General features: G+C 65.5%; 1 protein-coding gene across 1 annotated transcript; it reads right to left on the reverse strand.

Annotated features, from left to right (window-relative positions):
• Positions 1-2,250: 2,250 nt before the first annotated feature.
• Positions 2,251-23,704, reverse strand: DCAF11 (DDB1 and CUL4 associated factor 11). The gene is made up of 15 exons (XM_088534662.1): positions 23,661-23,704; positions 20,830-21,003; positions 19,756-19,844; positions 19,562-19,665; positions 18,582-18,646; positions 16,900-17,000; positions 15,750-15,896; positions 14,904-14,958; positions 13,900-14,026; positions 11,980-12,159; positions 9,842-9,995; positions 6,400-6,540; positions 5,107-5,213; positions 3,342-3,504; positions 2,251-2,894 (listed from the first exon to the last, which is right to left on the reverse strand). Exons 1-15 carry the CDS (start codon positions 23,702-23,704, stop codon positions 2,251-2,253), a joined length of 2,295 nt encoding a protein of 764 aa, XP_088390788.1.
• Positions 23,705-24,407: the final 703 nt, after the last annotated feature.

A 24,407-nucleotide genomic window follows, 5' to 3' on the forward strand; every position in this document is an offset into this window, starting at 1 on the left:
CAGGGGCAGCGGAACCAGAGGCGGTAGGAGGCGGCCCAGGCGGCCCAGCCCAGCGCGGCGCCGGCCGCGTTGGTCGCCCATTGGCCCCGGTGGGCCAGCGTGGCCGCCAGCAGCGCCAGCCACAGCAGCAGCAGCGCCGCGTTGAGCAGCAGCAGCAGGGCCAGCGCCAGCCCCGGACGCCGGGGCCCCTCCAATGTCCCCGATGTCCCCAAGGGGCCACCCCGTGTCCCCAAGGTGCCACCCGGGGGGTGCAGGAGCCTCCCCACGGCCCCGGCCTCCTCGGCCAGCGCCAGCCCCCAATGCACCAATGCAAAAGCCTGGGGGGACACGGCGAACCCCCCCTTGCAGGTGACGTCGTTGATGACGTCATCGGTGATGTCACACTGCGCGGTGACGCGTTCGATGGCCCCGAAGAGGGAGGTGGCCCCGCGGGCCAGGGCGGCCCCCGTGGCCAAGCGGCCCCCGGCGCGGAGCAGGGCCCCCCCCCGCGCCCCCCCCGGCCGGGCCAGCGGCCACGCGGCCACCAGGAGCCCCCCGGCCAGGAGGGCCGTCCAGGAGCCCGACGAGGCCACCAGGCGCCTGCGGGGGGACAAGGGACATCCATGGGGCCCCTGGTGTCCCCCATTGTGTCCCCAATGTCCCCTGATGTCCCCTATGTCCCTCCATGTCCACACTGTCCCCCCATTGTCCCTCCATGTCCCCCTATGTCTCCTAGTGTCCCTCCATGTCCCCATTGTCCCCCAATGTCCCCCTATGTCCCTCCATGTCCCTCCATGTCCCCATTGTCCCCTCATTGTCCCTCCATGTCCCCCTATGTCTCCTAGTGTCCCTCCATGTCCCCATTGTCCCCCAATGTCCCCTATGTCCCTCCAGGTCCCCATTGTCCTTCCAGGTCCCTCCATTGTCCCTCTATGTCCCCTGATGTCCCCAATGTCCCTCTATGTCCCTCCATGTCCCTCCATGTCCCACCAGGAGCCCGACGAGGCCACCAGGCGCCTGTGGGGGGGACGCGGGGTCACCCTGGTGTCCCCAATGTGTCCCCAATGTCCCCATTGTCCCTCTATGTCCCTCCATGTCCCTCCATGTCCCTCCATGTCCCCATTGTCCCTCCATGTCACCCAGTGTCCCCCAATGTCCCCCTATGTCCCTCCAGGTCCCTCCATGTCCCCCGGCCAGGAGGGCCGTCCAGGAGCCCGACGAGGCCACCAGGCGCCTGCGGGGGACAACAGGGCACCCTCGATGTCCCCCATTGTGTCCCCGATGTCCCCTATGTCCCTCCAGGTCCCCATTGTCCCCCCATTGTCCCCTATGTCCCTCCATGTCCCTCCATGTCCCACCAGGAGCCCGACGAGGCCACCAGGTGCCTGCGGGGGACAAGGGACACCTGTGGGGCCCCCATTGTCCCCTGGTGTCCCCCAGTGTGTCCCCAATGTCCCCTGATGTCCCCAATGTCCCCATTGTCCCCTCATTGTCCCTCCATGTCCCTCCATGTCCCCTGGTGTCCCCCATTGTACCCCCCCATTGTCCCTCCATGTCTCCTAGTGTCCCTCCATATCCCTCCAGGTCCCTCCATGTCCCTCCATGTCCCCATTGTCCCCCAATGTCCCCTGGTGTCCCCCAGTGTGTCCCCTATGTCCCCTGATGTCCCCCAATGTCCCCACTGTCCCCATTGTCCCTCCATGTCCCTCCATGTCCCCATTGGCCCCCCATTGTCCCTCCATGTCCCCCTATGTCTCCTAGTGTCCCTCCATGTCCCCAATGTCCCTCCATGTCCCCAATGTCCCTCCATGTCCATTCATGTCCCCAATGTCCCATGTCCCCAATGTCCCCAATATCCCCCATGTCCCCAATGTCCCCAATGTCCCCCCCCCCATGTCCCCACCGTCCCCCGGTGCCACTCACGCCTCCAGCAGGTTGTGCGGCCGGGCCAGCACGCTGTGCGGGTCCGCGTGTCCCCTCAGCAGTGGCCCCAGGGCCACCAACACGGCCAGGGCCAGCACGTGGACCCGGACGAAGCGGGGGGACCCCAGCGCCGCTGCCACCCCCTGGCTCAGCCTCCACGTCGCCGAGGCCGCCAGGCCACCCAGCGAGCGCCACGCGGGGCCCAGGGCCACCAGGGCGCGGGTGGCCACCGCCAAGGCCGCGCTGGTGGCCGCCACCGGGGTAGACTTGGTGGCCGCCGCCGGGGTAGACTTGGTGGCCGCCACCGGGGTAGACTTGGTGGCTCTCGCCGGGGTAGACTTGGTGGCTTCACACGGGGTAGCCTCGGCTGGGGTAGACGTGATGGCCGGCGCCCATTTGGCTACGTAGCGGGTAGACCTGATGTCCCCGGGCAGGACGACGTCTCCGGAGCGGATGACTCCGTACGGGGTAGACCTGGTAGCCCCGGCCGCGGGCGCCTTGATGACCCGATAGCGGGTAGACGTGGTGGCTCCGTACGGGGTAGACATGATGACTCCGTATGGAATAGAGTCCGCACGCGGGGTTGACGTGGTGGCTCCATACCGGGTAGACGTGGTGGCTCCGGGCGGGGTAGACGTGATGGCTCCGTACGGAATAGCCACAAACGGGGTAGACGTGGTGGCTCCGTACCGGGTAGACGTGGTGGCTCCGTGCGAGGCGGCGGCGTCTCCGTACCGGGTAGACGTGGTGGCTCCGTGCGAGGCGGCGGCGGCTCCGGCCGGGGTAGACGTGGTGGCTCCGGCCGGGGTAGACGTGCTGGCCGCTCCGCTCCGGGTAGACGTGGTGTCCCCGGTGCCCCCCGTGGCCCTGGTGGCCGCTGTCCCCATGGCGGTGGCCCCGGGCCCGCGTGTCCCCCCGTGTCGCGGTGGCCCCGTTGGTGGCCCCGGCGGTGGTGGCAGCGGTGTCACCTCCCCGCTGAGGCCCCGCGACAGCTGCCACCGCCGGGGGGAGGGGCGAGGAGGGGGAGGGGACACGGGTGGCAGGGGACATGTGGGGGGGGGAGGGACAAGGTCAAGGGGACAAGGGGACATTGGGGGGACACGGGGGGGACATCGGGGGACATTGGGGGACACGAGGGGACATTGGGGCTTTGGAGACATGGGACATTGGGGACATTGGGGACATGGGGGACATGGGGGACTCTAGGGGGATATTGGGGACATTGGGGACATGGGGGGACACGGGGGGACATTGGGGACTTTGGAGACATGGGGGACATTGGGGACATGGGGGACTCTAGGGGGATATTGGGGACATTGGGGGGACATTGGGGGACATTGGGGACACTGGGGGGACACTGGGGACACACTGGGGACACGGGGGGTGGCGCCAGCGGGGACACGGAGGCCGGGGGGTGTCAGAGCTTTATTGGCGCCTGCGGGTGGCCGGGGGGACGTCCCGGTCCCGGTCCCTGTCCCCGTCCCCGTCCCGGTCCCTGTCCCCGTCCCCGTCCCCGTCCCTGTCCCCGTCCCCGTCCCTGTCCCCGTCGCTGTCATCGTCCTGTGGGTCCCGGTAGTCCCAGAGCCGGAGGCTGCCGTCCCACTGCGGGGGGGGGGGGACATGGGGGGTCAGCGCCCCATAGGGACCCATAGGGACACATAGGGACACATAGGGACCCATAGGGACCCACAGAGACCCATAGGGACACATAGGGACCCATAGAAACCCCATAGGGACCCATAGGGACCCATAGAGACCCATAGGGACCCATAGAGACCATAGAGACCCACAGAGACCCATAGGGACCCATAGAGACCCATAGGGACCCATAGGGACCCATAGAGACCCCATAGGGACCCATAGGGACCCATAGGGACCCATAGAAACCCCATAGGGACCCATAGAGACCCATAGGGACCCATAGGGACCCATAGAGACCCATAGAGATCCATAGAGACCCATAGGGACCCATAGAAACCCCATAGGGACCCATAGAGACCCATAGGGACCCATAGGGACCCATGGAGACCCATGGAGACCCATAGGGACCCATAGGGACCCATAGGGACCCACAGAGACCCATAGGGACCCATAGAAACCCCATAGGGACCCATAGGGACCCATGGGGACCCACAGAGACCCATAGAGACCCATAGAAACCCATAAAGACCCATAGAAATCCTACAGGGACCCATAGGGACCCACAAAGACCCATAGGGACCCATAGGGACTCACAGACAGCCATAGGGACCCCATACGGACCCCATAGAGACCCATAGGGACCCACAGAGACCCACAAGGACCCATAGAGGACGCATAGAAACCCCATAGGGACGTGCAGAGACCCATATGGACCCCATAGGGACCCCACAGAGACCCATAGCGACCCAAAGGTGCCCCATAGAGACCCATAGGGACCCCATATAAACCCATAGGGACCCGCAGAGACCTATAGGGATGCATAGGGACCCATAGGGACCCCATAGGCACCCTACAGAGACCCATAGGGACCCATAGAGACCCGGAGATACCTATAGGGATCGCATAGAGACCCATAGGGACACATAGGGACCCCACAGAGACCCCATAGGGCCCCATAGAGACCCCACAGGGATGTGCAGAGACCCACAGGGACCCCACAGAGACCCATAGGGACCCACAGAGACCTATAAGGACTCATATGGACCCGCAGAGACCCATAGAGACCCCATAGGGACCCACAGAGCCCCACAGAAACCCCATAGAGTCCCCATAAGCACCTACAGAGCCCCACAGCGACCCATAGGGACATCATAGAGACCCACACACCCCATAGAGACCCCATAGGGACCCACAGAGCCCAATAGAGACCCATAGGACCCCATAGGGACACACAGAGCCCCACAATGACCCATAGGGACCCCATAGAGACCCATACACCCCATAGGGACCCACAGAGACCTATAGGGACCCATAGAGACCCCATAGAGACCCAGAGAGACCCATATGGACCCATAGGGAGCCAGTGAGTGCCATAGGGACCCACAGAGACCTATAGGGACCCATAGGGACCCATAGGGACCCACAGAACCCAAGAGAAACCCATAAGGACCCATAGGACCCCATAGGGACCCGCAGAGCCCCATAGGGATCCATAGGGACCCCCCGAGCCCCCGAGCCCCGCCCCCCGCCGAGGCCCCGCCCCCCCGCCGAAGCCCCGCCCACCGAGGCGCTGGCCAGGGTGCCGTGGTGGGGGTGCCAGCTGACGTCACGCACGCAGGCGCCGTGATTGGCCAGGCGCCGCGCCGCCCGCCCCGTCAGCACGTCGTACACTGCCCGGGGGCGGGGCCAAGTCGGGACACGCCCCCCCCCGCCCGCGAGACCCGCCCCCCGAAGCGGCCCCGCCCCCCGACGCGGCCCCGCCCCCGACGTGGCCCCGCCCCCCCGCGTGGCCCCGCCCCCTCCCAGGGCATCCCCCCCTCTCCTCGCCCCCCCCGATGTGGCCCCGCCCCTCCCTCAAGCCCCGCCCCCTCCCGCATGGCCACGCCCCTCCCACGTGACCACGCCCGCTCCAGCTCTCCGCCCCTTCCCACGTGTCCCCGCCCCCTTCCACTGGCCACACCCCCTCCCGCGTGTCCCCGCCCCCTCCCATTAAGTCCCCGCCCCCTCCCATTGGCCACACCCCTTCCCATGTGTCCCCACCCCCTTCCACGTGTCCCCGCCCCCTCCCAGGTGCCCCGCCCCTCCCTTGGCCCCGCCCCCTCCCTTGGCCCCCCTTGGCCCGTCCCCTCCATTGTCCCCGCCCCCTCCATTGTCCCCGCCCCCTCTCTTGGCCCCGCCTCCTCCCTTGGCCCCCCTTGGCCCGCTCCCTCCGTTGTCCCCGCCCCTCCATTGTCCCCGCCCCCTCCATTGTCCCCGCCCCCTCTCTTGGCCCCACCCCCTCCCTTAGCCCCCCCTTGGCCCGCCCCCTCAATTGTCCCCGCCCATCTCAAGGCCCCGCCCCCCCAAGTCCCCGCCGCCTCCCTTGGCCCCGCCTCCTCCCTTGGTCCCCCTTGGCCCGCCCCCTCCATTGTCCCCGCCCCCTCCATTGTCCCCGCCCGTCCCAAGGCCCCGCCCCCTCCCAAGGCCCCGCCCCCTCCCTTGGCCCCGCCCCCTCCCTTGGCCCCGCCTCCTCCCTTGGCCTCGCCCCCTCCATTGTCCCCGCCCCCAAGGTCCTGCCCCCTCCATTGTCCCCGCCCCCTCCAGAGGCCCCGCCCCCTCCCTTTGCCCCGCCCTCCATTGTCCCCACCACCTCCATTGGCCCCTCCCATCCCAAGGCACCGCCCCCTCCATTGTCCCCGCCCCCAAGGTCCCGCCCCCTCCCTCGGCCCCGCCCCCCAAGTCCCCGCCCCCTCCCTTGGCCCCGCCCCCTCCCTTTGCCCCGCCCTCCATTGTCCCCGCCCCCTCCCTTGTCCCCGCCCCCTCGCTCGGCCCCGCCCCCTCCCTCGGCCCCGCCCCCCCAAGGCCCCGCCCCCTCACCCAGGACGGCCCCCGAGGCGCAGCCCGTGGCCAGGAAGCGGCCGCCGGGCGCCAGGCGGCAGCGCACGAGGGTGTGGAGGACGGCGTGACCGCGGAGCGTCGCCACCGACGCGTCCCCCGGCAGCGGCGCGGGGCTGCGCGCTGACATCACCGTGACGTCACCGCCACGTCACCGCCACGTCACCGAGCCGCCACGACCCTTTTTTGCCCGTTTTCCCCCCATTTTCGTGCATTTTCGACCCTTTTTCGCCCATTATCGACCCTTTTTCGCCCATTATCGACCAATTTACGCCCATTATCGACACATTTTTGACCCATTTTCGCCCGTTATCGTCCCGTTTTCGCCCCATTTTCGTCCATTCCCGACCCCATCTCGACCATTTTCACCCCATTTTCACCCCATTTTAGCCCATTTTCGACCCAATTACGCCCATTATCGACCCATTTTCGACACATTTTCGCCCATTATCGACCCGTTTTCGCCCATTATCGTCCCATTATCGACCCCTTTTCGCCCCTTATTAACCCATTTTCGCCCATTCTCGCCCCATTTTCACCCATTCTCGCCACCGTGACGTCACCGTGACGTCACCGAGCCGCCACGACCCGCTTTCACCCGTTTTCCCCCCATTTTTGCCCGTTTTCGCCCCGTTTTTGTGCATTTTCGACCCATTTTAGCCTAGTATCGACACATTTTCGCCCCTTATCGACCCATCTTCGCCCAATATCGACCCGTTTTCGCCCCATTTTCGTCCATTCCCGACCCCACCTCGACCATTTTCACCCCATTTTCACCCTTTTTCACCCCATTTTAGCCCATTTTCGACCCAATTATGCCCACTATCGTCCCATTTTCGCCCCATTTTCGCCCATTCCCGACCCGATCTCGTCCATTCTCGCCTCATTTTTCCCCATTATCGACCCATTTTCGTTCATTTTCGTCCCATTTTCGCCTATTATCGACAATTTTTCGCCCGTTATCGACCAATTTTCGACCCATTTTCGTCCATTATCAACCAATTTTCGCCCATTATCGTCCCGTTTTCACCCCATTTTCGTCCATTCCCGACCCGATTTCGCCCATTTTCACCCCATTTTCATCCATTTTCGTCCATTTTCGTCCCATTTTCGACCCATTTTCGCTCATTATCGACCCATTTACGCCCGTTATCGTCCCATTTTCGCCCCATTTTCGCCCATTCCCGACCCGATCTCGCCCATTCTCGCCTCATTTTTCCCATTTTCGACCCATTTTCATCCATTTTCGTCCCATTTTCGCCCATTATCGACACATTTTCGCCCGTTATCGACCAATTTTCGACCCATTTTCGTCCATTATCAACCAATTTTCGCCCATCATCGTCCCGTTTTCACCCCATTTTCGTCCATTCCCGACCCGATTTCGCCCATTTTCACCCCATTTTCATCCATTTTCGTCCATTTTCGTCCCATTTTCGATCCATTTTCGCTCATTATCGACCCATTTACGCCCGTTATCATCCCGTTTTCGCCCCATTTTCGCCCATTCCCGACCCGACCTCGCCCATTCTCGCCTCATTTTTCCCCATTTTCGACCCATTTTGGTTCATTTTCTTCCCATTTTCGCCCATTATCGACCAATTTACGCCCATTATCGTCCCATTTTCGACACATTTTCGCCCATTTTCGACCCTTTTTCGCCCATTATCGACCAATTTACGCCCATTATCGACACATTTTTGACCCATTCTCGCCCGTTATTGTCCCGTTTTCGCCCCATTTTCGTCCATTCCCGACCCCATCTCGACCATTTTCACCCCATTTTCACCCATTTTCACCCCATTTTAGCCCATTTTCGACCCAATTACGCCCATTATCGTCCAATTTTCGACCCATTTTCGCCCAATATCGACCCATCTTCGCCCAATATCGACCCGTTTTCGCCCCATTTTCGTCCATTCCCGACCCCATCTCGACCATTTTCACCCCATTTTCACCCCATTTTAGCCCATTTTCGACCCAATTACGCCCATTATCGACACATTTTCGACCCATTTTCGTCCATTTTCGACCCCTTTTCGCCCATTATCGACCAATTTACGCCCATTTCCGACCCATTTTCGCCCCATTCCCGCCCCGTTTCCCTCCCGTTTCCGCCCGTTTTCACCCCGTTTCCGCTCACTTTTACCAATTCCCGCCCCCTTTTTGCCGATTTTCGCCCCGTTTCCGCCCGTTTTCGCCCCGTTTTCACCCTGTTTTCGCCCATTCCCGCCCTGTTTTCGCCCATTTTCGCCGATTTTCGCCCCGTTTCCACCCATTTTCACCCCGTTTCCGCGCATTCCTGCCCATTCCCGCCCCGTTTTCGCTCATTTTCGCCCTGTTTTCGCTCATTTTCACCCCGTTTCCGCGCATTTTCGCCCCATTTTCGCCCCGTTTCCACCCATTCTCGCCCCGTTTCCACCCATTCTCTCCCCGTTTTCGCCCGTTTTCACCCATTTTCGCCCCGTTTTCGCCCATTCTCACCCCGTTTCCACCCATTTTCGCCCCGTTTTCCCCCGTTTCCACCCATTCTCGCCCCATTTTCGCTTATTTTCACCCCATTTCCGCCTATTTCACCCGATTTGCGCCTACTATCGACCCATTTCGCCCATTTTCGCCCCATTTTCGCTCATTTTCGCCCCGTTTTCGCCCATTTTCACCTCGTTTCCGCCCATTCCCGCCCCGTTTTTGCTCATTTTCACTCCGTTTTCGCCCGTTTTCACCCATTTTCGCCCCGTTTTCGCCCATTTTCGCCCCGTTTCCGCGCATTTTCGCCCCATTTTCGCCCCGTTTCCACCCATTCTCGCCCCGTTTCCACCCATTTTCGCCCCATTTTCGCCCCGTTTCCACCCATTCCCGCCCCGTTTTCGCTCATTTTCGCCCCGTTTCCACCCATTCTCGCCTCGTTTCCACCCATTTTCGCCCCGTTTTCGCCCGTTTTCCCCCCGTTTCCGCCCATTTTCGCCCCGTTTTCGCTCATTTTCCCCCCGTTTCCCCCCGTTTTCCCCCCGTTTCCCCCCGTTTCCCCCCGTTTTCCCCCCGTTTCCCCCCGTTTTCGCCCGTTTTCGCTCATTTTCGCCCCGTTTTTGCTCATTTTCATTCCGTTTTCGCCCATTTTCCCGCCGTTCCCCCTCATTTCCCCCCGTTTCCCCCCCGTTTTCGCTCATTTTCGCCCCGTTTCCACCCGTTTTCGCTCATTTTCGCCCCGTTTCCCCCCGTTTCCCCCCGTTTTCCCCCCGTTTCCCCCCGTTTTCACCCATTCTCTCCCCGTTTCCACCCGTTTTCGCTCATTTTCGCCCCGTTCTCCCCCCGTTTCCCCCCGTTTCCGCCCATTTTCGCCCCGTTTCCCCCCATTTTCGCCCCGTTTCCCCCCGTTCCCCCCCATTTCCCCCCGTTCCCCCCGTTTCCCCCCGTTTGCGCTCACCGTGCCGCGGCGCGCGCTGCCACCGGTAGTCCCAGCTCTGGCGCGCCACGGCCCGTCGCGCCGCCGCCGCCGCCGCCGGCCCCGCCGGCCTCCGCAGGTCCCACACCTTGGCCGTCTGGTCCTTGGCGTTGGACGCCACGTAGCGCCCGTCGCCCTGGGGGGGCGGGGCTTGCATGGGGGCGGGGCCTCCGAGGGGGCGGGGCATCGCGGGGGGAGGGGCCTCAAGGGAATGGGCCTCCCCTTCTGGCTCCCATGGCCTCTCATTGCTCCCAATGGCCTCTCATTGACCCCAATGGCTCCCATTGGCCTCCCCTTGCTCCCAATGGCCTCCCCTTGCTCCCATTGGCCTCCCCTTGCTCCCAATGACCTCCCATTGACCCCAATGGCTCCCAATGGCCTCCCCTTGCTCCCATTGGCCTCCCCTTGCTCCCAATGGCTCCCATTGGCCTCCCCTTGCTCCCAATGGCCTCCCATTGCTCCCAGGGGCCTCCAGGGCCTCCCCATGGCCTCCCATTGATCCCAGGGGCCTCCAAGGCCTCCCAACAGCCTCTAGGACCTCCCAATGGCCTCCAGGACCTCCCAAGGGCCTCCCCTTGCTCCCAATGGCTCCCATTGCTCCCATTGGCCTCCCTTTGCTCCCAATGGCTCCCATTGGCCTCCCATTGCTCCCAATGGCCTCCCATGGCTCCCAGCAGCCTCCAGGGCCTCCCCATGGCCTCCCATTGCTCCCAGGGGCCTCTAGTGCCTCCCCATGGCCTCCAGGGCCTCCCAAGGGCCTCCCATTGCTCCCAACTCCCTCCCATTGCTCCCAGCGGCCTCCAAGGCCTCCCAACAGCCTCTAGGACCTCCCAATGGCCTCCCATGGCTCCCAATGGCCTCCCATTGCTCCCAGGGGCCTCCTGGGCCTCCCAACGGCCTATAGGGCCTCCCAAGGGCCTCCCATTGCTCCCCACAGCCTCCCATTGCTCCCAATGGCCTCCCCTCGCTCCCATTGGCCTCTCCTCGCTCCCATTGGCCTCCCCTTGCTCCCAACCACTCCCATTGGCCCCCATGGCCTCCCCTTGCTCCCAATGGCTCCCATTGGCCTCCCCTTGCTCCCATTGGCCTCCCCTTGCTCCCATTGGCCTCCCCTCGCTCCCATTGGCTCCCATTGGCCTCCCCTCGCTCCCATTGGCTCCCATTGGCCTCCCCTCGCTCCCATTGGCCCCCGGGCTCACGCGGGCGTGCAGGGCGGTGAGGCCGTCGCGGTGGCCGGCCAGGAGCCCCACGGGCCTCCCCTCGCTCCCCACGGCCTCCCATTGCTCCCAATTGATCCCATTGGCCTCCCATTGCTCCCAATGGCTCCCATCGCTCCCAATGGCTCCCATTGGCCCCCACGGCCTCCCATTGACCTCCCCTCGCTCCCATTGGCTCCCATTGGCCCCCATGGCTCCCATTGGCCTCCCCTCGCTCCCATTGGCTCCCATTGACCCCCATGGCCTCCCATTGGCCTCCCCTCGCTCCCAATGGCTCCCATTGGTCTCCATGGCCTCCCCTCGCTCCAAATGGCTCCCATTGGCCTCCATGGCCTCCCCTCGCTCCCATTGGCTCCCATTGGCCTCCCCTCGCTCCCAATCACTCCCATTGCTCCCCGCGGCCTCCCCTTGCTCCCCATGGCCTCCCATTGCTCCCAATGGCCTCCCATTGACCCCAATGGCTCTCATTGGCCTCCCATTGCTCCCATTGGCCTCCCCTTGCTCCCAATGGCCTCCCATTGACCCCAATGGCTCCCATTGGCCTCCCATTGCTCCCATTGACCTCCCCTTGCTCCCAATCACTCCCATTGGCCCCCATGGCCTCCCATTGCTCCCAATGGCTCCCATTGGCCTCCCCTCGCTCCCATTGGCCTCCCTTTGCTCCCTATGGCTCCCATTGGCCCCCATGGCCTCCCATTGGCCTCCCATTGCTCCCATTGACCCCAATGGCTCCCATTGGCCTCCCCTCGCTCCCATTGGCCTCCCTTTGCTCCCTATGGCTCCCATTGGCCCCCATGGCCTCCCATTGGCCTCCCCTCGCTCCCATTGACCCCAATGGCTCCCATTGGCCTCCCCTCGCTCCCATTGGCCTCCCCTCGCTCCCATTGGCTCCCATTGGCTCACGCGGGCGTGCAGGGCGGTGAGGCCGTCGCGGTGGCCGGCCAGGAGCCCCACGGGCCTCCCGTCGCGGAGGCAGCGCCGGTCCCACAGGCGGCACACGGCGTCGTCGCCCCCCGACAGCAGCAGCTGCCCCCCGGCGTCGGCCAGGGCCACCGCGTTCACGTCGTCCTCGTGCGCCCGCACCTGGGGACAACGGGGCCGTTGGGGTCCCATAATGAGTTGGGGTCCCCATTGGCCTCCCATGATGAGCTAGGGGCCCCATTGGCCTCCCTTGATGGGTTGGGGTCCCCATTGGGGTCCCATGATGAACTGGGGGTCCCATTGGGCTCCCAGGATCACTTCGGGGTCCCATTGGCCTCCCTTGATGGGTTGGGGTCCCATTGGGGTCCCTTGATGGGTTGGGGGTCCCATTGACCTCCCTTGATGGGTTGGGGGTCCCATTGACCTCCCTTGATGGGTTGGGGTCCCATTGGGGTCCCATGATGGGTTCGGGGTCCCCATTGGCCTCCCAGGGCCACCGCGTTCACGTCGTCCTCGTGCGCCCGCACCTGGGGGGCCGTTGGGGTCCCATTGGGGTCCCATTGGGGTCCCTTGATGGGTTGGGGTCCCCATTGGGGTCCCTTGATGGGTTTCGGGTCCCATTGGCCTCCCATGATGAGTTGGGGGTCCCATTGGCCTCCCTTGATGGGTTGAGGGCCTCATTGGCCTCCCTTGATGGGTTGGGGTCCCCATTGACCTCCCTTGATGGGTTTCGGGTCCCATCGGGGTCCCATGATGAGTTGGGGGTCCCATTGGCCTCCCTTGATGGGTTGGGGGTCCCCATTGGGGTCCCATGATGGGTTGGGGTCCCCATTGGCCTCCCAGGGCCACCGCGTTCACGTCGTCCTCGTGCGCCCGCACCTGGGGGCAACGGGGGCCATTGGGGTCCCATTGGGGTCCCTTGATGGGTTGGGGGCCTCATTGGGGTCCCATGATGGGTTGGGGTCCCATTGGCCTCCTGGGATGGGTTGGGGGTCCCATTGGGGGTCCCTTGATGAGTTGGGGTCCCATTGGGGTCCCTTGATGGGTACAGGGCTCCATTGGCCTCCCTTGAGGGGTTGGGGTCCCATTGGGGTCCCACTGACCTCCCATGATGGGTTGGGGTCTATGGGGTGGCTATGGAGCGCTATGGGGTGACTATAGGGCAGCTATGGGGCGCTATGGGGCAGTTATGTGGGGCGCTATGGGGTGGCTATGGGGCAGTTATGGTCAATACGGGGTGCTATGGGGCGCTATGGGGTGGCCATGGGGGCGCTATGGGGCAGCTATGGGGCGGCTATAGGGCGCTATGGGGTGGCTATGGGGCAGCTATGGGGGGGTCAGTATGGGGTGCTATAGGGCGCTATGGGGCAATGCTATATGCCGCTATGGGACGCTATGGGGCACTATGGGGTGGCTATAGGGCAGCTATGGGTCGCTATGGGTCGCTATGTGGCTCTATGGGGCTCTATGGGGCGCTATGGGGCAATGCTATGGGTCGCTATGCGGCTCTATAGGGCGCTATGGGGCAATGCTATAGGGCTCTATAGGTCGCTATAGGGCGCTATGGGGCTCTATAGGGCGCTATGGGGCAATGCTATAGGGCGCTATGGGGCGCTATGGGGCAGTTATGGGGGTCACTATAGGGCTCTATGGGGCGCTATGGGGCAATGCTATGGGGCAATGCTATAGGGCGCTATGGGACTCTATGGGGCGCTATGGGGCGCTATGGGGCAATGCTATAGGGCGCTATGGGGCGCTGTGGGGCACTATGGGGCAGTTATGGGGGGTCACTATAGGTCGCTATGGGGCGCTATGGGGCAATGCTATAGGGCAATGCTATGGGGCAATGCTATAGGTCGCTATAGGGCGCTATAGGGCGCTATGGGGCGCCGTGGGTCGCACCTGCAGCGTCCGTCTCTGCACCTCCCGGTCGTACACGTAGACGCAGCCGTCGTTGGCTCCGCCCACGACCTCCCGCCCGTCCGGCCCCACGGCCAATGAGAAGAGGGCGAAGCGCCGCTCGGCCGGCCTGCCCCATGGCGGGACCCATAGAGTGAGCGGGACCCATAGAGTGAGCGGGACCCATAGCGGGACCCATAGAGTGACCCACGGCAGGACCGGGACCCATAGAGTGACCCACAGCGGGACCCATAGAGTGAGCGGGACCCATAGCGGGACCCATAGAGTGACCCATAGAGTGACCCACGTCAGGACCGGGACCCATAGAGTGACCCACGGCGGGACCCATAGAGTGAGCGGGACCCATAGAGTGACCCATAGAGTGACCCACGGCGGGACCCATAGAGTGACTGGGACCCACGGCCTGCCCCATAGCGGGACTCACAGCGGGACCCATAGCGGGACCCATAGCGGGACCACGACCCATGGTGGGATAGATCCCCCCAGCCCCATAGACCCCCCTGCCCCATAGATCCCCCAGCCCCATAGACCCCTCTGCCCCATAGATCCCCCAGCCCCATAGATCCCCCCTGCCCCATAGATCCCCCCCCTGCCCCATAGACCCCCCAGCCCCATAGCTCCCCCTGCCCCATAGATCCCCCCCCGCCCCATAGACCCCCCTGCCCCATAGACCCCCCTACCCCATAGACCCCCCCAGCCCCATAGACCCCCCAGCCCCATAGACCCCCCTGCCCCATAGATCCTCCCACCCCATAGACCCCCCTGCCCCATAGATCCCCCTGCCCCATAGATCCCCCCCACCCCATAGATCCCCCCCCAGCCCCATAGACCCCCCCCAGACCCATAGATCCCCCCAGCCCCACAGATACCCCCGCCCCATAGATCCCCCCCCCATCCCCATAGATCCCCCCCTGCCCCATAGATCCCCCCAGCCCCATAGACCCCCATTCTGCCCCATAGCTCCCCCTGCCCCATAGCTCCCCCACCTCAGGTCCAGGGCCGTGTGGTTGTCGCCCTCCCCATAGATGTCAAACACGTGAACTGGGGGAGGGGGGCGGGGCCACATTAGCTCCGCCCCCCGCCCTCAAGCTCCTCCCCCCGGCCTCAAACCCCGCCCCAGGCCCTAAGCCCCGCCCCCAAACCCAGGAAGCCATTGGGCTCCATGGCCGAAGCTCCTCCCACCGCCCCCTGGCTCCGCCCCCAGGCCCCAAGCTCCGCCCCCAGCCCTTAAACCCCACCCTGGGCCTCTAAGCTCCGCCCCCAGCTCCAGGCCCCGCCCCCTCCCCAGGCCCCTCCCCCGGCTCCAGGCCCCGCCCCCAGTCCCAGCCCCCCCCCCCCCCCGGCCCTAGGCCCCGCCCCTCGGGTTTAGGCCCCGCCCCTCGGGTTTAGGCCCCACCCCTCTGATTTAGGCCCCGCCCCCCGTCTCCAAGCCCCGCCCCTCGGGTTCCAGGCCCCTCCCCCGTCTCCAGCCCCCACCCCCCGGCCCTAGGCCCCGCCCCTCGGTTTTAGCCCCTGCCCCCATCATTAGCCCCCACCCCCATCATTGGGGCCTCTCCCCCATCATTAGGCCCCGCCCCCAGCTCCAGACCCCGCCCCCCAGCTCCAGGCCCCGCCCCCAGGGCCAGCCCCCTGGTTCCAGGCCCCTCCCCCGGGTTCTAGGCCCCGCCCCTAGGTCCCACCCCCAGCTCTAGGCCCCGCCCCCAGGCTCCGCCCCCCCGGGTTCCAGGCCCCGCCCCCGTCCCTAGGCCCCGCCCCCGGGGTCCAGGCCCCGCCCCCGTCCCTAGGCCCCGCCCCGTCCTCAGGCCCCGCCCCCGCCCCTAGGCCCCGCCCACCGTAGCGGCTCCAGCTGCAGTAGAGGAGCTGCCGCCCGTCGGGGCTGAAGGCGACGTCCAGGAGGCTCCACCCAACGTCCCGCCCACGGGTGGAGCGGAGGGGGCGGAGCCAGCGGCCCCGCACGTTGTAGACCCGGATGGTGTGGTCTGCCCCATAGCGAGACCCATAGAGAGACACTGAGACCCATAGGGACCCATGGGGACCCATAGAGAGACACTGAGACCCATAGGGACCCATAGAGACCATAGGGACCCATAGAGACCCATAGGGACCCATAGCGAGACCCATAGAGAGACCCATAGGGAGCCATGGGGACCCATAGGGACCCATAGGGACCCATAGAGACCATAGAGACCCATAGAGAGACCCATAGCGAGACCCATAGAGAGACCCATAGAGACCCATAGGGAGACCCATAGGGACCATAGAGAGACCCATAGAGACCATAGGGACCCATAGAGAGACCCATAGAGACCATAGGGACCCATAGAGACCATAGGGACCCATAGAGACCCATAGGGACCCATAGGGACCATAGAGACCCATAGAGACCCATAGGGACCCGTAGGGACCCATAGGGACCCATAGAGAGACCCATAAGGACCCATAGAGACCCATAGGGACCCATAGGGAGCCATAGGGACCCATAGCGCCCCATAACCCGCCCCATATCCGCCCCATAGCTGCCCCATAGCTGCCCCATAGCGCCCCACATCCGCCCCACATACACCCCATAGCCGCCCCACATCCGCCCCATAGCCCCCCATAGCCACCCCATATCCCCCCATAGTGCTGTCCCATAACCTGCCCCATAACCCGCCCCATAGCGCCCCAGATCTGCCCCATCGCGCCCCATAGCGCCCCATAGCTGCCCCATAGTGCCCTACATCCACCCCACATCCGCCCCATAGCGCCCCATAGAGCCCCACAGCGCCCCATAGCCCCCCATAGTGCTGCCCCATAGCCACCCCATAGCACCCCATAACCCATAGCCGCCCCATAGCGCCCCATAGCTCCCCATAGCGCCCCATAGCGCCCCACATCCACCCCACATCCGCCCCATAGCCCCCCATAGTGCTGCCCCATATCCGCCCCATAGCGCCCCATAGCGCCCCATAGCTGCCCCATAACCCGCCCCACAGCGCCCACCTTGGCAGGCCGCCGCCAGCAGCCGCCCCTCGGGCCCGAAGACGCCGCAGAAAACCTTGTGGCCGAAGCTCCGCCGCGCCGCGACGTGATTGGGCAGGAAGCTGCGGGGGGCGGGACCAGCCCCACGGCCGCCCCAGAGCGCCGTGGGGCGGGGGGAGGTTGGGGGGCTGCCCCATAGCGCCATGGGGCACAAGGGGGGGGAAGGGGCTGCCCCATAGCGCCGTGGGGCAGGGGGCGGTTGGGGGGCTGCCCCATAGCACCATGGGGTGGGGTTGGGGGTCTGCCCCATAGCACCATGGGGCACAAGGGGGGGGGAAGGGGCTGCCCCATAGCGCCATGGGGTGTAGTTGGGGGGCTGCCCCATAGCCGCCCCATAGCACCATGGGGCAGGGGGGCAGTTAGGGGGCTGCCCCATAGCTGCCCCATAGCGCTGTGAGTTGGGGTTGGGGGGCTGCCCCATAGCGCCGTGGGGCGGTGGTTGGGGGGCTGCCCCATAGCGCTATGGGGCAGGGTGGGCAGTTGGGGGGGCTGCCCCATAGCACCATGGGGCAGGGGGGCAGTTAGGGGGCTGCCCCATAGCGCTGTGAGTTGGGGTTGGGGGGCTGCCCCATAGCACCGTGGGGCTGGGGGGGGATGGTTGGGGGGCTGCCCCATAGCGCCATGGGGCGGGGGGAGGTTGGGGGGCTGCCCCATAACACCATGGGGCACAAGGGGGGGGAAGGGGCTGCCCCATAGCGCCGTGGGGCACAAGGGGGGGGGGAAGGGGCTGCCCCATAGCGCCGTGGGGCAGGGGGCGGTTGGGGGGCTGCCCCATAGCGCTATGGGGTGGGGTTGGGGGGCTGCCCCATAGCGCCATGGGGCACAAGGGGGGTGGAAGGGGCTGCCCCATAGCGCCGTGGGGTGTAGTTGGGGGGCTGCCCCATAGCCGCCCCATAGCGCCGTGGGGTACGAGGGGGTGGTTGGGGGGCTGCCCCATAGCGCTATGGGGTGGGGTTGGGGGGCTGCCCCATAGCGCCGTGGGGCAGGGGGGGCAGTTGGGGGGCTGCCCCATAGCACCATGGGGCGTAGTTGGGGGGCTGCCCCATAGCCGCCCCATAGCACTGTGGGGTGGGGGGGTGGTGGTTGGGGGGTGGCCCTATAGCACTGTGGGGCAGGGGGAGGCGGTTGGGGGGCAGCCCCATAGCTGCCCCATAGCACCATGGGGCGGGGGGGGTGGTTGGGGGTCAGCCCTATAGCCGTCCCATAGCGCTGTGGGGCAGGGGTGGTGGTTGGGGGGCTGCCCCATAGCACCATGGGGCACAAGGGGGGGGGAAGGGGCTGCCCCATAGTGCTATGGGGTGGGGTTGGGGGGCAGCCCCATAGCACCATGGGGCTGGGGGGGGATGGTTGAGGGGCAGCCCCATAGCGCAGTGGGGCAGGGGGGGCGGTTGGGGGGCTGCCCCATAGCGCCATGGGGTGTAGTTGGGGGGCTGCCCCATAGCCGCCCCATAGCGCTGTGAGTTGGGGTTGGGGGGCTGCCCCATAGCGCTATGGGGCGGGGGGCAGTTGGGGGGCTGCCCCATAGCGCCGTGGGGTGGGGGGGGGATGGTTGGGGGGCAGCCCCATAGCGCCATGGGGTGGTGGTTGGGGGTCTGCCCCATAGCGCAGTGGGGCGGGGGCGCTTGGGGGGCGCCGACACTCACTGGGCCCCCACGCGGCTCCGCTCCCCCGGCGAGAAGCTGCCCTGGCGGCACCGGCCCCACTCGCGCTATGGGGCAGAGCGGGGTCACGGGGGGGGGCTGCCCCATAGAGCCCCGCTCTGCCCCACAGATCAGCGCAGCCACCCCATGGGCTGCCCCATAGAGCCCTCCATGTGCCCCATAGCCGCCCCATAGATGCCTCCCACAGCCCCATAGTCGCCAATGCCCCAACAGCCCCATAGCGCCCCATAGCACCAGCCCCATAGTGCCCCATAGCTGCCCTATAGCTGCCCCATAGCACCCCATAGCTCCCCATAACCTGCCGCATAGCTACCCCATAGCGCCCCATAGCCCCGCCCCATAGCGCCCCATAGCTGCCCCATAGGACCCCATAACCCGCCCCATAGCCACCCCATAGCTCCGCCCCATCTCCCCATAGCCCCGCCCCATAGCCCCGCCCCACATCTCCCCATAGCCCCGCCCCATAGCCCCGCCCCATAGCCCCGCCCATAGCTCCGCCCCACATCCCCCCATAGCTCCGCCCCACATCTCCCCATAGCCCCGCCCCACATGTCCCCGTAGCCCCGCCCCACATCTCCCCATAGCCCCGCCCCACACCCCGCCCCACATCTCCCCATAGCCCCGCCCCATAGCCCTGCCCCACATCTCCCCACACCCTGCCCCATAGCTGCCCCACATCTCCCCATAGCCCCGCCCACATCTCCCCATAGCTCCGCCCCACACCGTGCCCCATAGCCCTGCCCCACATCTCCCCATAGCTCCGCCCCACATCTCCCCGTAGCCCCGCCCCCATCTCCCCATAGCCCCGCCCCATCTCCCCATAGCTCCGCCCCATAGCTCCGCCCCACATCTCCCCATAGCCCCGCCCCTCTCCCCATAGCTCCGCCCCACATCTCCCCACATCTCCCCATAGCCCCGCCCCATAGCCCCGCCCCTAGCCCCGCCCCGCGCCCCGCCCCTACCAGTCTCAGGAGGCGGGGCAGGCTCCGCTCCGCCGGCCCCGCCCCCCCCTCCAGCTCCGCCCGCAGCTCCGGGGCCTCCAGGGGGCGCGAGGGGGGCGGGGCCACTGCGGGGAGGGAGGAGGGGGCGGGGCCGTGACGTCAGCGCAGGGGGCGGTGACGTCGCGGGCGGGGGCGGGGCGGGGGGCGGGGCCTACCCGGGGGCACCCGCGGGGGGGTCCAGGCGGCTCCGTCGTCGTCGTCGTCGTCGTCGTCGGGGTCCCCACGTGACCCCCCCTGGGGCTGGCTGGGGACAACGGGGACAATGGGGACAATGGGGGGGATGGGGGGGATGGGACAATGGGGGGACAATGGGGACAATGGGGGGACATGGGGACAATGGGGGGACAATGGGGGGACAATGGGGGGATAATGGGGGGGATGGGGGGGATGGGGACAATGGGGGACAATGGGGGGACAACGGGGGGACAATGGGGGGACAATGGGGGGGATGGGGGGATGGGGGGGATGGGGGACAATGGGGGGGATGGGGGACAATGGGGGGACATTGGGGGACAATGGGGACAATGGGGACAATGGGGGGACATTGGGGGGGATGGGGGGGATGGGGGGACAATGGGGGGATATTGGGGACAATGGGGACAATTGGGGACATTGGGGGACATTGGGGACAATGGGGGGACAATGGGGGGGATGGGACAATGTGGGGGATGGGGGGACAATGGGGGGGATGGGGGGACAATGGGGACAACGGGGGACAATGGGGACAATGGGGACGATGGGGGGGATGGGGGGACATTGGGGACAATGGGGGGGATGGGGACAATGGGGACAATGAGGGGACAATGGGGGGATGGGGGGAAAATGGGGGACAATGGGGGGACATGGGGACAATGGGGGGGATGGGGGGATGGGGGACATGGGACAATGGGGGGGACATTGGGGGACATTGGGACAATGGGGACAATGGGGGAGAGATTGGGACAATGGGGGAACAATGGGGACAATGGGGGGACATTGGGGACAATAGGGGGACAATGGGGGGATAATGGGGACACTGGGGGGTCATTGGGGACAATAGGGGACAATAGGGGACAATGTGGGGACATGGGGGTACATTGGGGACATGGGGGGCCAATGGGGACAATATGGGGGGACATTGGGGACAATAGGGGGACAATGGGGGGATAATGGGGACACTATGGGGACATGGGGGGACATTGGGGGGACATTGGGGACATCGGGGACACGGGGGCGGGGCCGCCCCCCACCTGCTCAGCAGGGCCTCCAGCCCCTCCCGCAGCTCCTCGCTGTCCCCGTCGCTGTCCCCGCCGCTCTCCCTATTGTCACCGTCCCCATTGTTGTCCCCATTGTTGTCCCCGTTGTTGTCCCCGTTGTCGTCCCCGCGCGGGGGGGGGACGCGGCTGCGCGACCCCATGGAACAGCTGCGGGGGGGGGGGGGGGAGGAGGGAAGAGCGCGCCGTTACCAGGGCAACCGCGCGGGGAGGGGGGGGGGAGCGCCGTTACCGGGGCGACCGCGGGAACAGCCCGCGGGGGGGGGGGGGAGCCGTTACCAGGGCGACCGCGCGGCGCGCGCGCCCCCTCCCTCCGCGCGTTACCCCGGCAACCGCGCGGGGGGGGGGGCGCGTTACCGGGGCAACCGCGCGGGGGCGGGGGCGCGTTACCCCGGCAACCGCGCGGGGAGGGGGCGCCGTTACCAAGGCGACCGCTCCCCCCCCCCCCGCTCCGCGCGGGCCAATCAGGAGCCGCCGCTCCCGCCCGGCCGCCCCCCCCCCCCCCCTCACCTGCTCCCGCGGCGGCGGCGGCGGCGGCGGCGGCGCTCGATGACGTCAGCGCCGGGGGGCGGGGCCTGCGCGGCGCGCCCCCATTGGCCCGCGCGGCCGCCGCCCCCCGCGCCGATTGGCCGCGGGAGCCGGAAGCGGGAAGCGCGCGCGGATTGGCCGGGAGGAGGCGGGGGCGCTTCCGGCTTCCTGCGGCCGCGCGCTCTGATTGGCCCGCGGGGGATGACGCGCGGAGGGGCGGGACCCGGAAGCGGGAAGCGCTCCCTGATTGGCCGCGGAGCCCGCGGGGGCTCCCGTAGGGCCAGACCCGCAGGGGGCGGGGCCAAGAGCCCCTCCCCTTGACCCCTGACCCCAGTGACGACACGTGACTCCCTCCGGGCTCTTTTATTGGCTGCTTTGTCCAAAGGGGGGGGTGGGGGGGCACAGGCCCCGCCCCCAGGGCCGGGCCATGACGTCACGGCGATGACGTCACTTCCGGCAGGGCGATGGGTCCATGATTGGGGCAGCGATGACGTCACGGCGACGGGGCCATGATGAGGTCGGCGATGACGTCACAGGTCCGTGATTGGGTCAGCGATGACGTCACAGCCCCGCGATGAGGTCGGCGATGACGTCACAGTCACCTAAGGGGGAGGGGCCGGTGAGGGCGGCGCCCAACGGGCTGCAGGGATTGGCCAAGGAGGCCCAAGGGGAGGAGCCAAGAGCCCCCAACACCCAATGGGAGGAGCCAAGAGCCCCCACACCCAATGGGAGGAGCCAAGAGCTCCAAGACCCAATGGGAGGAGCCAAGAGCCCCAACACCCAATGGGAGGAGCCAAGAGCCCCAAGAGCCAATGGGAGGAGCCAAGAGCCCCCAACACCCAATGGGAGGAGCCAAGAGCCCCAACACCCAATGGGAGGAGCCAAGAGCCCCAAGAGCCAATGGGAGGAGCCAAGAGCCCCCAACACCCAATGGGAGGAGCCAAGAGCTCCAAGACCCAATGGGAGGAGCCAAGAGCCCCCAACACCCAATGGGAGGAGCCAAGAGCCCCAAGAGCCAATGGGAGGAGCCAAGAGCCCCCAACACCCAATGGGAGGAGTCAAGAGCCCCAAGAGCCAATGGGAGGAGCCAAGAGCCCCAACAGACAATGGGAGGAGCCAAGAGCCCCAAGAGCCAATGGGAGGAGCCAAGAGCCCCCAACACCCAATGGGAGGAGCCAAGAGCCCCAACACCCAATGGGAGGAGCCAAGAGCCCCCAACACCCAATGGGAGGAGCCAAGAGCCCCAACAGACAATGGGAGGAGCCAAGAGCCCCCAAGACCCAATGGGAGGAGCCAAGAGCCCCAAGAGCCAATGGGAGGAGCCAAGAGCCCCAAGACCCAATGGGAGGAGCCAAGAGCCCCAAGAGCCAATGGGAGGAGCCAAGAGCCCCCAAGACCCAATGGGAGGAGCCAAGAGCCCCAACACCCAATGGGAGGAGCCAAGAACCTCCAACACCCAATGGGAGGAGCCAAGAGCCCCCAAGACCCAATGGGAGGAGCCAAGAGCCCCAAGAGCCAATGGAGGAGCCAAGAGCCCCAACAGCCAATGGGAGGAGCCAAGAGCCCCAAGAGCCAATGGGAGGAGCCAAGAGCCCCAAGAGCCAACGGGAGGAGCCATTGGCCAATGAAGACCAACAGGTCAACCCATTGGCCAACGAAGACCTTGGCCAAGACCCCAAGACCCAATGGGAGGATCCATTGGCCAATGATGCCCAATGGGAGGAGCCATTGGCCAACGACGCCCAATAACTCAACCCATTGGCCAACGAAGACCTTGGCCAAGACCCCAACACCCAATGGGAGGATCCATTGGCCAACGAAGACCTTGGCCAAGACCCAACCCATCGGCCAAGACCCCAAGACCCAATGGGTGGACCCATTGGCCAACGAAGACCAACAGGTCAACCCATTGGCCAACGAAGACCTTGGCCAAGACCCCAAGACCCAACGGGAGGATCCATTGGCCAACGACGCCCAATAACTCAACCCATTGACCAACGAAGACCTTGGCCAAGAGCTCCAAGACCCAATGGGAGGAGCCATTGGCCAACAAAGACCAACAGGTCAACCCATTGACCAACAAAGACCAACAGGTCAACCCATTGGCCAACGAAGACGGTCAACCCTTGTGGCCAACGAAGACCAACAGGTCAACCCATTGACCAATGACGCCCAATAACTCAACCCATTGACCAATGACGCCCAATAACTCAACCCATTGGCCCCGCCCCCAGGCCCCGCCCCCCCGTGGCCCCGCCCCCCGAGGCCCCGCCCCTCACATGGCGCGCACGCGCCGCTCCAGCGCCTCCAGCTCCCTCCACATCTCGGGGGGCAGGTCCGGGCCCAGGGTGACCAAGAGCCCCCAACACCCAATGGGAGGAGCCAAGAGCCCCAAGAGCCAACGGGAGGAGCCAAGAGCCCCAACACCCAATGGGAGGAGCCATTGGCCAACGAAGACCTTGGCCAAGAGCCCAAGACCCAACGGGAGGATCCATTGGCCAACGACGCCCAATGGGAGGAGCCAAGAGCCCCGAGACCCAACGGGAGGATCCATTGGCCAACAAAGACCAACAGGTCAACCCATTGACCAACGAAGACCAACAGGTCAACCCATTGACCAACGAAGACCTTGGCCAAGACCCCAAGACCCAATGGGAGGACCCATTGGCCAATGATGCCCAATGGGAGGAGCCAAGAGCCCCGAGACCCAACGGGAGGATCCATTGGCCAACGACGCCCAATGGGAGGAGCCAAGAGCCCCGAGACCCAACGGGAGGATCCATTGGCCAACAAAGACCAACAGGTCAACCCATTGACCAACGAAGACCAACAGGTCAACCCATTGACCAACGAAGACCTTGGCCAAGACCCCAAGACCCAATGGGAGGACCCATTGGCCAATGATGCCCAATGGGAGGAGCCAAGAGCCCCGAGACCCAACGGGAGGATCCATTGGCCAACAAAGACCAACAGGTCAACCCATTGACCAACGAAGACCAACAGGTCAACCCATTGGCCAAGGAAGA

The sequence above is a fragment of the Tinamus guttatus genome, unplaced genomic scaffold, assembly GCF_059628265.1.
Source record: "Tinamus guttatus ecotype Peru unplaced genomic scaffold, ASM5962826v1 Tinamus_guttatus_pri_ptg000581l, whole genome shotgun sequence".
NCBI lineage: Eukaryota > Metazoa > Chordata > Aves > Tinamiformes > Tinamidae > Tinamus > Tinamus guttatus.